Source organism: Serinus canaria, chromosome 11, assembly GCF_022539315.1.
Source record: "Serinus canaria isolate serCan28SL12 chromosome 11, serCan2020, whole genome shotgun sequence".
Classification (NCBI taxonomy): domain Eukaryota; kingdom Metazoa; phylum Chordata; class Aves; order Passeriformes; family Fringillidae; genus Serinus; species Serinus canaria.
In genome coordinates, this window is record NC_066325.1 from 18,139,617 (window position 1) to 18,152,650 (window position 13,034).

Consider the following 13,034-nt stretch of genomic DNA (forward strand, 5'->3'; position numbering starts at 1 on the left):
GGTATTGATGGCAAAACAAAACTCAGCCTCATTCCCCCGGGATGGGGCTTGGCTTTCAAAGGAAAATAAAAGAAAAAAACAGAGACCTGAAGGGCTCGAGGGAAACCTGCTCGGAGGAACCTGAGGGATGCAAAGACTAAAGGTGCAGAGCACGGGGCTTGGGGCCAGCGTGGTTCTGCCTCCACCGCCCACGGGAGCACAAAGCCGCTTTACCTTCCAAAGTCGCTCTGGCAGGGGGTGGGAGGCACCCGCAAAAGAGAGTCCGCAGCAAGACGCGCCTTGAAAATGCCCTGAAATCCTGAGTCACGTTTAAAACATCGCTTTTGGGGGGGATTTTTTAGGTCTTTACCCGCGTGGTGAGGTCTGGGTCCGATCTCTCCCTCCCACCGCGCCCCCCGCTGCAGCGCTCGGGGCCGGGAGCGCCTTAACTGGGGAGAGGGGGGGCAGCTACTGGAAATTAAACACCGCCTCGGAGAAGTGCAGAGGGAAGCAGGAGAGGAAGGGGATGCCGATGTGGTAAAGCCTCCCGTGCACCTGGGAGTCGAGCATGAGCGACGCGTTGAGGGCCGGCCCGAAGGCGCCGCTGGCCACCAGCGAGCCGCCGCGGCAGCCGGCGGGGCTGGCCCGGGCCGCCTTGGGCGCTGCCCCGGGCGGCGCCGGCCGCAGCCCCTGCGCCAGGATGCTCTCGATGCTGAAGCTGCGGCCCCGGGGGCCGCTCTTGTGCGGCGGGGCGGCAGCGGGGGGCACCGGGGCCGGGGGACAAGCCGCCGTGCCCCCGGCCTGCCGCGGCACCCCCGCGTCCCCCGGCGCGCTGCCCTTGGCCCGCTTGGGCTCGACGGGGCGGGCGGGCGGCCCCGGCTGCTCGGCAGCCTTGGCGGCCGGAGGGTTCGCGGCTTTGGGCTTCCTCTTCCTGCGGCGGTAGTTGCCGTTCTCGAACATGTCCAGGCAGCGCGGGTCCAGGGTCCAGTAGCTGCCCTTGCCGGGCCGGCCCTTCTCGCGGGGCACCTTGACGAAGCAATCGTTGAGCGAGAGGTTGTGGCGGATGCTGTTCTGCCAGCCCTGCTTGTTGTCGTGGTAGAAGGGGAAGCGGTCCATGATGAACTGGTAGATGCCGCTCAGGGTCACCTTCTGCTCCGGAGCCTCTTTGATGGCCATGGCGATGAGGGCGATGTAGCTGTAGGGGGGTTTCTGAGGGGGGTCCTGCCGGGACATCGCCCCCCCGGGGGCGAAGCCGAGAGCGGCGGGCAGGTAAACCATGGACGGGCTGCCCAGGGGGGAGAGGTGGCTGCCGTAGAGGTGGCTCATCGCCGGCGGGCTCGCAGCTCCGCGTCTTCCCCCTCGGAGCCGAGCGAAGCAGGAACGTGGGACGAGTCCACCGGGGAGCGGTTTGTGCGAGCTCAGCTCCCAGCCCTGCCTGAAGGAGCTCGCTCTGCCTCTGTCCCTGCTTCATAGCTCTTAAAAAAAAAGGGGGAGGAAAAAAAAAAAAAGTTAAATAATTGTTGTAAGTTTGCTATTATATGTTGACTTAGCGCTGGAAAATAAATTGTCTCTGATAAACAGTCGTTTGTGTTCTCAGCCCACCCACATTAATTAAAATTTCATTGCTACAAAACTCCGAGCTCTCTCCACGTGTCTTGCTGGTACCAGCCAATGGTCTCCGGGTTATTCCTTCATTTGTTTATAGAATTAGTCTGTTGATAAGTCTGCCCACCCAAGTCGAATCAAGCTGTGTTTATTTGGAAAAATTTCCGGGCACCCAATATATAAACGCACTGATCTGATGTTTGAAATATCACGTCCACCCTTTGACGCTGTAAGCACACACAGCAGAGCAGGATGTTCGCTGCTGGAGCTGGGGAGCAGCGGGCAGGGATCCCCGCAGCCAAACTGGGGCATTCAACAACACAAAAATATGAAAAAAAAATAAAAATTGAAGTAAGGAAGAGAAAGGGGTGGATGAGGGGAGGAGCAGAGCTGCGATGGCGAGGAAGGAAAAGGGAAGGGGGGATCAGGTGTGGAGGGATCCTTGGCACCTCCCGGGTTTCCACCCCGAGGACACCCCCGGGAGGACGAAGGGGGACCCCCGGTGCAGCCCGAGCAGGCAGAGCTGCGCCGGGGCAGACTGCAGCAAAAAGGGGAATTTGGCAGGCCGGGGAGGAGGGTCAGTATTTGTGAATGCGGGCCTGTTGCTTTATATTATGTACTTTCCTGTTTATAACAAGGAGGGGGATTATAACAACTTTACAAGTGCACACAGCTGGCCGGTGCTTACATTAGGAATTTGTGATGCTCTTTTTCTGTATAAACGTCCAGGTTTGGGGCTGTGTTTTCTGTTGTCGGATTTTATTTTTCTTTTTTTTTTTAATTTACTGACGTAGCAGCTTTAACCCGAGGCCCCGAGGGATTCCGCTGCAGTTGGAGGTGTCGCCTGTGTCCCCAGTCCCCCCGCGGGATTAGACCTGCGTCACCCCCTGTCCTGTGGAGCATCTTTTCTCCGAGGGAGGGAAGAAAAGGCCTGAGGGGGATCCTTTTGTCCTTCAAACAGAAACATCCCAACAGCAGAGCAGCTCCCACGGGCCTGCGGGGATTTTTACCTGGCAGGGGAGGAGGTAAAAGCCGAGCTCCGGCTGTTCCCCAGCACCACCCGGCCCTGGCGGTGCCATCCCCGGATTTCCCTGCAAGTTCCCCTTCACCCGTGGCGTTTCTGACCCAGCGTCCCTCCCCTGTCGGGAGAAGGATTTTTATCCCCCGGGGTAAAACCCAGCGCGATGCTGTGGAGCTCCAGATGGGTCCTGAAAACTGCAAACCGCCCGGAGAGCCTGGGGAACGCAGCCGGGGCGCGTAGGGAGGCGGCTTCTCGGGCAGGGGAGTGGGGGTCTCCCCTCTCACTGGCTGGGCCCACGCTTGGGAGGGGATCTCACCCCTCTGACGCCGCCCTCGCCCGTAACTCCGCATCCCTCCTGCGCCCTGCGCACCCCCGGGAGCTGCAGCACCCGCCCGCCGTGCCAAACGCGCAATAAAGCCCCAAATAAATAAAGAGAGAGGTGCAAGGAGGGGTTTGGGGGCTCCTCGCCTGTCGACACCGGGGAGCAGCACGCCCGGGCAGCCTCCCCGCCCCTGGAGCATCCTCGCCGGGGAGGGATGGAGCAGAGCGCGGCTGCTCTGAGCCGCCCGGAGCATCCTCAGGGCACCGGCCGAGGGTCTTCCCCCCTCACCCTCCTCCTCCTCTCGCCACCTCGGGGAGTCCCCCGCTAATTGAGACACTCCAGGCCCGGATTAGTAGAACAATAAATACTCGCGTGTACGGCAGGAGACAGTCCCAGGGCTCCCGCTCTCTCCCCGAGCTCCCTCCCCCAGTCAAATTCTTGCTTCCTCCTTTGTTTTCCCCTCTTGGCGGTGGGAAATCCTTGGAGGCGGGGATGCGGCTTTTCCCTCCGTTCCTTCTTCCCAGCTCGTGTGCTGCGTGTTATCCCTGTTATCCCTTTCCTGCCGGCGGCATCGCTGGAGCTCCTCAGCTGCGTTATCCGCACGGGATCAGCCTCCGAGACGCTCCGACGGCTGCAGGGGGGGCTGGGAAAAGCGACAGAAGGGGGTTCTCGATGTTGTTGGTTCCGTCGCTCTTTCCCTAAACTGAAGAAAAAAAAAAACAACCAAAAAAAAAAAAAAAAAAAAAAAACAAAAAAACAAAACCAAAACCCAACAACAAATAAACAACGCGCAGCCGGCGATGGAGGCGCTCCTGGATGGGTTTCCCCTCCTCTCCAGCTGACGAGCCCCTTTTAAAGCAGCAGCGAGGAGAGGTCCCGCCCGGAGCCCCCGGCGGGAGCAGGGCGCAAATGAGCTCTCCCCATTCCTGCTGTATCCCGGGAAACGGGGGAAAAAAGGGTGGAAATCGGGGATTCCCAATCCTGCTGCACCTTAGGATTGGGGGAGCACGGGTGTAAATCAGGGATTCCCGTTCGTGTTGCATCCCAGTATGGAGGGGGAAAAGGGTGTGAATTAGAGCTCCCTTTTCCTGCTGCATCCCGGGAAACGGGGGAAGAAAGGATGGAAATCGGGGATTCCCAATCCTGCTGCATCCCAGTCTTGGGGAGAAGAAGGATGTGAATCAGAACTCCCCATTCCCGGTCCATGCCGGGAAATGGGGAAGAAGGGGTGTAAATCAGTGATCCCCATTCCTGATCCATGCCGGGATGGGGAGAGCAAGCCAAAAATCAGAGCTCCCCACTCCTTCTGCATCACAATTTTGGGAGCAAGAAGGGCTGTAAATCAGTGATCCCCACTCCCGCATTGGTCCTGCCCAGGGGAAATGGGGGTGGAAATCAGAGCTCCCCATTCCTGCTGCACCCCAGGATGTGGGGAACAGGGCAAAAAAAAACAGTGTTCCCTTCTCCTGCTCCATCCCAGACCGGAGGGGAGTGGGGATGTGAACCAGAGCTCCCCATTACTGCTGCATTGCAGGAAATGGGGGGAAAGAGAGTGTAAATCAGAGAGCCCCATTCCTGCTGCACCCCAGGATGTGTGGAACAGGGCAAAAAAATAGTGCTCCCCATTCCTGCTGCATCCCAGCCTGGGGGAGAGAGGGAATGTGGATTTGAGCTCCTCTCTCCTGCTGCATCCCGGCCTGGATAGGAGAGGGAATGTGAACCAGAGTTCCCCATTCCTGCTCCATCCCGGCCGGGCTCCTCGGGAATGTGAATTTGAGTTCCCCATTCCTGCTCCATCCCGGCCGGGCTCCTCAGGAATGTGAATTTGAGTTCCCCATTCCTGCTCCATCCCGGCCGGGCTCCTCAGGAATGTGAATTTGAGTTCCCCATTCCTGCTCCATCCCGGCCGGGCTCCTCAGCAGTGCCCTCCCGGCGGGCGCTCCCCGCCCCTGGCCCAGCACAGGTGCCCGGGGGCTCGGTACCGGCCCTGGATCAGGGATGTATTTTGTATTTCCCTCTCTCCCGGCCTTCCAGTGTCCGCAATGGATTTTCTGTGAAATCCCTTCAGAAATGACAGAGGAGCTCGTGGCCTTCCCCAAAAACCGCCCGGCCGGAACCGTCCCACGAGCTCCAGGGAAGGTGGGAGTGCTTGGGAGGGACGAGGCAGCCCTGCTGGGCTGTGCGGGGGATTCCTGGAGAGAATGAGTTCCACCAGGGAAACGCTGCCTTGGCTGGGCTGTGGGGATGAGGTGGAAAACCACTGGCTCTTCTCCCCAAGACCGAAACTGGCTGGGGTTTGGGACAGGTTTGTAAACCCAGTGGTGAATGGTAATACAAAAATTAAAAAAAAAGTTATGAAACCCATCCACCATCCTCATCCTCTTGCCGGAGCCACCCTGAGCCCAGCTCGGGGCTACCGGCCACGCACATCAGCCGGTCCCGGGGCCGAGCCTGCCCCTGACCTGCGGGGAGAGGGGCTGTGGGGGGGTTGTGCTGCTCCTTCAGGGGGCTGCAAGCCAAAGCTGGTCATGGCTGCCTTCAAAAGTTACCCTGGGCCTTCCTCCTTCCTTCACTTCTTCCTTCCTTCCCTCTGCTCCGGCCAGGCTGGAGTCACCTGTCGCGACAGCCTCCGATCGCGGTACCGAGGTCCCTATCACAGCTTTTAGACAGTCATCGAAGGATCCTCTCGCCTCTCCTGCGACACCAGCCCACCCCAAAAAGCTCCCCTGAGACATGAGCCCACCCCAAAGGGCTCCCTTGAGAAACCAGCCCACCCCAAAGGGCTCTCATGAGACACCAGCCCACCCCAAATGGCTCCTCTGCGACACCAGCCCACCCGAAGGGCTCCCCGTGGGGTGCTGGGGGTGACAGGGGCCAGGGGCAGGAAGGGACACAGCAGGGGGACGATGCTGGCAGCCCGCAGGAGCTCTCCAGAGGGACGGGAGCAGCGCAAATCCCGTGCGGGAGCGTCCTACGAGGCGAGGTGGGGAAAGAAACACTAAAAAAAAGAATTTTGGGGGGAAAGGGGATGCCAGGAACTGTCCAGCAGCAGCGCGGGGGAGCTTGCAGGGCCTTAAGGGTGTCCCTGATCCCGGTCCCACATCCCATCTCTGCCTGAGGAAAAGTGTCCCCAAATTCCCAGCGCCCTGGTGGGAAGATTTGGGAGCGATCCCGGGGTTGCTCCACGCGGGTGGGAAAAGCCACAGCAGGCACCTGACTGCAGCCATCTCCCCTCACAGCCACCCCGGGCCCCACGCAGGAAAAAAATCCCACAGGAAGATGGTCTGGACCGAGGAAGAATTCTTTCCCAATTCGTATTTTTACCCCCTTTTCCTCCTATTTATTTTCTTTTCACCGTTTTGCTCCTTTTATTTCCCTATTTTTTTAATCCTTTACACTCTGTATTTTCTCTTATTAAGACAGCACTCTGACTTTTATTTCGTAAAAAAAAATAATGAAAAAGAGGAAAATAGAAAATTAGATAACACGCTCTGAGAGCCAGGAGAAACGGCAGGGAGTTTTTACTTGTGAATGTTCCTTAAAATACGGATCAAGTGAGGTTCAGACATTTTTTTCTTATTTAAATCGAGACTTTCGCTGCTTTTTGCCAGTTTTAAAGCGCAGGCGAAGTTGAACCGGTCAAAACCAATTTAGATCATCGATTTCAACACCCTGACGTGGGTAAAACCCAAAAAAAAGGGTTTTGAGGGGCACTGGGGGGCTGCGGGAGGTGGGATGGGGCACGGTTGGGATTGTTCCCCTGGATGTGATTTTCCAGCTGGGAAAGGAGCCTGGCTCCAGAGAGCTGCGTGTGAAAAGTTCCAAAGACCTCCTAAACTCTGCTTTGGGCTTTGCCGGCATGCCCAGGCTCTCGAGGCTCCTAAATCCGGCGGTTTGCCCTGGATTAAACGGCTTGAACAGGTTAAAAGATGGTTTGGGAAAAGCCAGAATACCTGACAGTGCCCGGCCTTGCCTACAGGAGCTTCAATAAATGGAGAAAAAGTTAAAAATCAGCCGATTCTTAACCAAGAGAGGATTTCAAATCCGGAACGATTCTCGAGTGAACTTTCCACCTTTCTAAGAGTCCGCAGCGAGGCCGGGTTGAAATGATCGCTCTCATTCCCAGGCACTCGGGATTCCTTTCAAGAAAACCAAATAAATAAATGAAATGGATTTTTTTTTAGGGGGAGGTGAGTGTTTTCTGCCCGGGAAAGAGGCGGCTCCGGGCGGGCAAGGGCCGCGCTCGCCAGGACGGGGAGAGAGGAGCAGAAATTCCCCTCCCTGCGCCTCCTGTTTTCCTGTTTTCCCCACGGCAGGCCTGGGAAAACTCCCGAAATTCCACCCCGGCAGCGATTTGGGATTGAGGGGGCTCAGCCCCGCCGTGCTTTTCCTTCCCCACCCTCCCCGGTTGTACAATTCCAGCTCTTCACGTGAATTCAACCTTGTCTCCAAGAAAGAAACCTCCAGGAAGATCATTTTTGTTTTAAAAACAGCCACTGCCACGTTTTCTGCGTGAAGGAAGGAAAAAAAAAACCTGTTAAAAAATCCCCGGTTTGTACACAGAGAAGCGCCAGACTTGGAGCAGAAAAAACCAGCACGGATTTATTTTAAGGTAAGTACAACAATTAGGACCACATAAAACAAACGAACTTTGAAGCAGGTTAAAGCAAATAGTCCTTAGGAATGGTAAAGGTGAAATCTATTATACAAAACATCACACGTCGTAAATAATAATAAAAAAAGTATCAGATACTTTGTCTATTTTTTTCCTTAAAAAAAAAATCCACCAGCAAAAAATAAATTATTTCCTCGTCTTGCGAAAAGAACAGCTCTAAAACGAAAGAAAATCTATTGCATAATTGTACACAGAAGAAAAAGAAGAAGAAATCACTTGTCATGAATTTGGAAGTTAGGAACCGTTGGGCGAGACAAAAATAATCCAGTGAACTCAACTTTAAATATTATATTAATGGCTCTGAAAATCAGCCTGATTAGAAATCCACATATTTTTTACAGCACAACAGAAAACTCAAAAAATACCCAGGACATATATTTATATATATATTTATAAACTTTTTTTTTCCTTTTAAAACGTATAAATGGTCGTTGTGATATTGGTCCATAACTTATTTTTCTGAGACCCCCTATACTTTAGCATATAAAATTTGCCACTTTTAGATAGACATATATATATATAATTTTTTTAACCTTTTCTTTCTTTCTTTTTTTTCTTTTTCAAATGAAAGATCCCCTTTTATTTTTCAAGTAAAATCTACTTGTCCGAAATTTAAGGAAGCCCAAAACCGGGGCTTTTTGGGATCTTCAAACTCTGTGGCCGCAAAGTCCACGGGGAAGCTGTCAGATTTGGTTTTATTGCCGTGGGTTTATTTCTCCCGATCTTTTTTTTTAATAATTATTATTAATAATAATTTTATTTTTTTAAACGGGCCTAAGCGGGGGTTACTGGCGGCTACTCAGTACTTAGTGCAGTCGTAGGAGTAGGGGGCGGCGTGGCGATATAGGGAGGGCGCGGATCTGTAGGGGATCTGACAGGCGGAGTTGCTGCTCACCTGGTGCTCGCTCAGCGCCGCGCTCTCCATGCCCAGCCGGTGCGACGTGAACATTTCCCGCACGTTGGGAAAAGTCTGCTGCTGAGAGCCGAAAGTGTGCCCGGGCAGGTGGCTCAGCTCAGCGCCGTGGTTCAGGTACCAAGAAGCCGCGGGCTGTCCCCCCGCCGCCGCCCCTCCGCTCCCTCCTCCTCCTCCTCCGCCGCCGTGGGGATGCCCGGTGCCCAGCGCTCCGTCCTGCCCCGCGGGCAGGCTCAGCGTGCCCAGCGGCGACGGAGCGCCGGTGGGATGCTCGGCCAGCCCGTCCTCCAGCGGAGCGCACATGTGCGCGGGCCTGTCGCCGCTGTAGAGGCTCATGGCCCGCATGCTGCAGTGGTAGCTCCCACTAGTGTCCAGCGCCTGGCTGCACGCCGCGCCGTAGCCCGACGGCTGCCCCGCGGGGTAGCCCAGCGCCAGCCCGCCGCCCGTCCTGCCCGAGGCGGCACTCACCGGGCTCAGCTCGCCCGCGGGGGAAGTCCGCAGGGTCATGATGCTCTCCACGCTGAAGCCCGGCAGCCCGTTGCCGGCCGGGTGATGCTCGGGCAGCGCCGCGTCCGGCGAGGCGGCGGCGGCGGGGGGCGAGGCGGCGCTGCGGGGGCTGTCCCGCAGGGCCCCGCCGCTGGCCGGGCTCAGCGTCTCCACCTTGGTGATCACGGGCAGCTCGGGAGACGCCGTCTCGCTCTTGATCACCACCTTCTTCTCGGAGGCCGGCGCCGAGGCGGAGGAAGAGGAAGAGGAGGAGGAGGCTTCCTTGGGGAGGTCGGCGCCGGGCAGCCCGGGGGGCTTGGGCTGCTCCTTCAGCAGCCGCTCCCGGGCCTCCTCCTTCTCCTTGGAGACATCCTTCTTCTTGAAGCGTCTCCGGCGGCGCAGGAAGCTGCCGTTCTCGAACATGTTGTAGGAGTCGGGGTCCAGGGTCCAGTAGCTGCCCTTGCCCGGCTTCTTGTCGTCGCGGGGCACCTTGACGAAGCACTCGTTGAGCGAGAGGTTGTGGCGGATGCTGTTCTGCCAGCCCTGCTTGTTCTCTCGGTAGAAAGGGAAGCGGTCCATGATGAACTGGTAAATCCCATTGAGCGTGATCTTCTTGTCGGGGGCGTTCTGGATGGCCATGGTGATGAGGGCGATGTAGCTGTAAGGTGGCTTCACCAGGTCCTTGGGGGCGGTGGGTTGGTGCGGGTGGTAGGGGCCGTAGGAGCGCCCCATGCCCGCCGCGTACTGCTCGGCGTGCCCCGAATAGACGCTCATGGGGTTGCCCATGCCGCCGTAGGTCCCGGCAGCCCGGTAGTAGTTCTGCTCGCTTAAATACGGCACCACTCCCAAAGCGTTGGGGTCCGAGACGGAGTAGCGAGCCTGCATCATGGAGAGGGGCTGCCCGCGGCCGCGGAGGAGAGGAGGAAGAGGAGGACGGTGGAAGGGCCTCACCCCCGTCCGGGACCCCTCCGCGGAGAAGGGAGAGAGGGAGAGAGCGGGAGAGAAAGAGAGAGAGAGTCTCGGAGCCGAGCTAAATCCCAGCGTGTCCTCTAGCAGCGGCACCGCAGCGGCATCCTCCGGGTCGCCGGGGGCAGGGTGGTCTCTGGCGGCCTCTCCCTCCCTCTGTATGACTGTGATTCTGCTACACACGCCTACGGCCCGCGGCGGGCGCTGCTGCGGGGAGCTGGGCTGATGGTGGGGGGGGCCTGTTCTCGCAGGAAAAGGGAATTAAAAAAAAAAAAAAAACACCAAAACAAAACGGAAGAATTAAAAAAAAAAAAAAAAAAAGTACTTGAAAAAAAAAAATTAAAAAGAAAAAGACGAAAAAGCAGCCTTGCGGAAAGCCCAGTCCTTGTCACAAGAGCGGCCCGAAGCGTTGCGGAGCCCCCGGAGGGGTGCGGGAGCCGCCGCCGAGCTCCCTCCCGGCCGCGCTGCGCAGCTTCAAAACTCGCCCCGCGCCGCCGCCGCGCTTTTACTCCCCGCCGGCCCCGCCCCCCGCCGCGGCCGCCAGCCAATGGGAGCGCGCGGCGCCGCGGCCGCAGCCAATGGGAGCGCGGGACGCGGCGGCGCTGGCGGGCGGCCCCGCACGCTCCCGGGCCGGGCCGGGCCGGGCCGGGCACCCCCGGCCCCTCCGTGCGGGGTCCGGCGGTTCTGCCCCAAAAACCAGCCCCGAGCCCCCCGCGGGATGTGCCCGCTGCCCGCCCCGTGCTAGCGGCGGGGTTCGTCAGCGCTGTTTGCAGGCAGGTTGATGGTGGGAGCGGTGGCACCGCGCCGGTGTCGCGGTGTCGCCGTGTCCCCGTGCCCGGCGGGGCGTGCGTTCACGGTTTGAGATGTATTTCTATGGGGTTCCTCGGGAGAGGCCGCTGGGTGCTCGCACGGTGGCGGTGACATCGCGGCTCGGCCCCGGTGGCGCCGTCGTTGCGGGTTCAGAGGTTGCTCTGCCGCTTTGGGGGAGTTTGGGGATATTTTATTATTATAGAAAATACCCAACAAAACGACAAAAAGCAGCGAGCGCATTTAAGCGTCTATATTTTTTTTTCGTTCCGGGCGTTGAGGTGGATTTTCTTGTGCCTGTGAAATCCGCCCCTCTGCCTTGTCCCTAATGAGTTCATTAGAGGCAATCAGAGCGGGACAATTAGGGACGCATGGTGACCAAGTGTAAACTCAAGTGTTGGGGGAAACTGCTGCGAATTGTTCTGCTCCCCCCGGGAGAAGCGTGGATCTGCTGGGCGAAAGAACCGAGGTGGGAAACCAGCGATTTCCCCGCTCCGCAGGGTAAAAATAAAATAAAAATCAGAATATATCGGTAATTAAAAATAGCGCTCCAAAATCGATTCGAGCCCGAAAAGACCGAGATAAGGTCGGAATGAATTTGCTGTCACTTCGCTCGGGCTCCTTCCCGCCGCCTCCCCCGAGCCTGGCTGCTGCCGCTCTGATTCCCGAGCGGTGATTTTTGGGTTTCCTACACTGTAATTTTGCCTTGCCCTCCTTGCAATTTGTGCGGTTTCGTAAGGCTTTAAACAAAGATATTTTTTCCCCCCAAAGTCGGGCTGGGATTTTGGGCGGCTGCTGGCACCGAGGGTCCCTTTCCCGCTCGCAGCCCGGGCGGTGCGGAGACCGCGGGCGGCTCCGGCCGTGGGAACCCGGCGGGGCTGTTAATTACCGGAGATTTTCTTAATAAGAAAGGAAACGATTTTATGCGATAACTAAGGGGAGGGGAAAAAATTAAATTATGAAGCAGCTCCTCTACAAGGAGGGATGGTTAAAAATTATCTGCGATGGAAAAATTGATTGGGGAGTTTCTCCGGGCGCTTCAAAATTATGATTTAGTTTTGACGGAAATAATTTTAAATGCTCGGGGAGGGTTTCATCCACCGAGAAAATGTCCGGGGATATTTTGTTTGGGAAAACAAACAGTGAATTCAGCGAGATAAGCTGATACTTTTCATGTAAATGTATGACCATAAGAGAAAACTGTTATTTATTTTCTGGAATAATTTGAGAACGACTTCACATTTTTATGTTCGGTTTTCAAATAAATCACATTTCTCGTAACAAGCTGGGCTGTGTCTCAGCGTACACAAGCACATGGGATTTCTTTAACGATATAAGTTTATAAAATGCTGGAATTTTATAAAAGAGAGCTTGAGCAAAGCCATCCCTGTTGTGTCCCAGTGCTGTCCCTTCCTAGAAGCCTGGAGAAATATCCTTGATGGAATCTTACCTCTCCTCGGCTGAAAACTTTATCGAGCTGTATTTCTACAGAACCCCCAGAAGCAGCAAAATTTTTTGCTTGCTGCAGCTGGGCACCCAGCAGAGACCGAACCAGCGGGGTCGGAACAGCCCAAAATTCGAATGGCTTGAAGAAAACAAAAAAGAAATAAAATAAAAATCAGCATTATGAAAAATACGGGGAAAGGAGCCCCTTCGAGGAGGAGAGCGGGAGGCACTTGGAAATGCGGGATTCTCTCCGCAGGGCTCCCTTTGCCCGGTTCTCCGGGGGAGCCGCCGGTTTTCCTCTCGCAGCCTTTACCGGCAGCGGAGCTTTCGGGGCGCTCCGGGGGCCCTTCCCGGGGCCGCTCCGGGGTCGTTCCCGGTGTCGTTCCCGTGGCCGCTCAGGGACAGCTGTGGAGCCGTTCCTAGGGTCGCTCTGGTGCCATTCCCGGGCTGTGCCCGGTTTCGTTCCCCGTGTCATTCCCGGGGCCGTTCCCGGGCCGTTCCCAGTGTTATTCCCGGAGCTGTTCGCGGTGTCATTCCCGGAGCTGTTCCCGGTGTCATTCCCGGGGCTGTTCCCGGTGTCATTCCCGGGCTCGCTCCGGTCTCACCTGCCCGCGGGGGCTCCGCGCGGCGTGTGTCGCCCCCCAGGGGACACCGCGGGGACTGCAGCGCTCCCCGGCACTGCCCGGACCGAGCAAGGGACGGGAACAGGACAGACGGACGGGGACGGACAGAGGGACGGGGACAGAGATGACAGGGAGGGACAGAAATGGGGACAGGGAGAGACTGAGCAGGAAAAGAGGAAAGAGGGAGAAGC

The 13,034-nt window shown here is 56.9% G+C and overlaps 2 protein-coding genes across 2 annotated transcripts; both read right to left on the bottom strand.

The window, feature by feature from the left end:
• Nucleotides 1–447: 447 nt before the first annotated feature.
• FOXL1 (forkhead box L1) lies at nucleotides 448–1,305 on the bottom strand. The gene has a single exon (XM_030227619.1). It carries the CDS (start codon nucleotides 1,303–1,305, stop codon nucleotides 448–450), a length of 858 nt encoding a protein of 285 aa, XP_030083479.1.
• Nucleotides 1,306–7,527: 6,222 nt separating this feature from the next.
• On the bottom strand, nucleotides 7,528–10,196 carry FOXC2 (forkhead box C2). Its single transcript, XM_050978941.1, has one exon. It carries the CDS (start codon nucleotides 9,887–9,889, stop codon nucleotides 8,402–8,404), a length of 1,488 nt encoding a protein of 495 aa, XP_050834898.1. The 5' UTR covers nucleotides 9,890–10,196; the 3' UTR covers nucleotides 7,528–8,401.
• Between the last annotated feature and the right edge of the window lie 2,838 nt (nucleotides 10,197–13,034).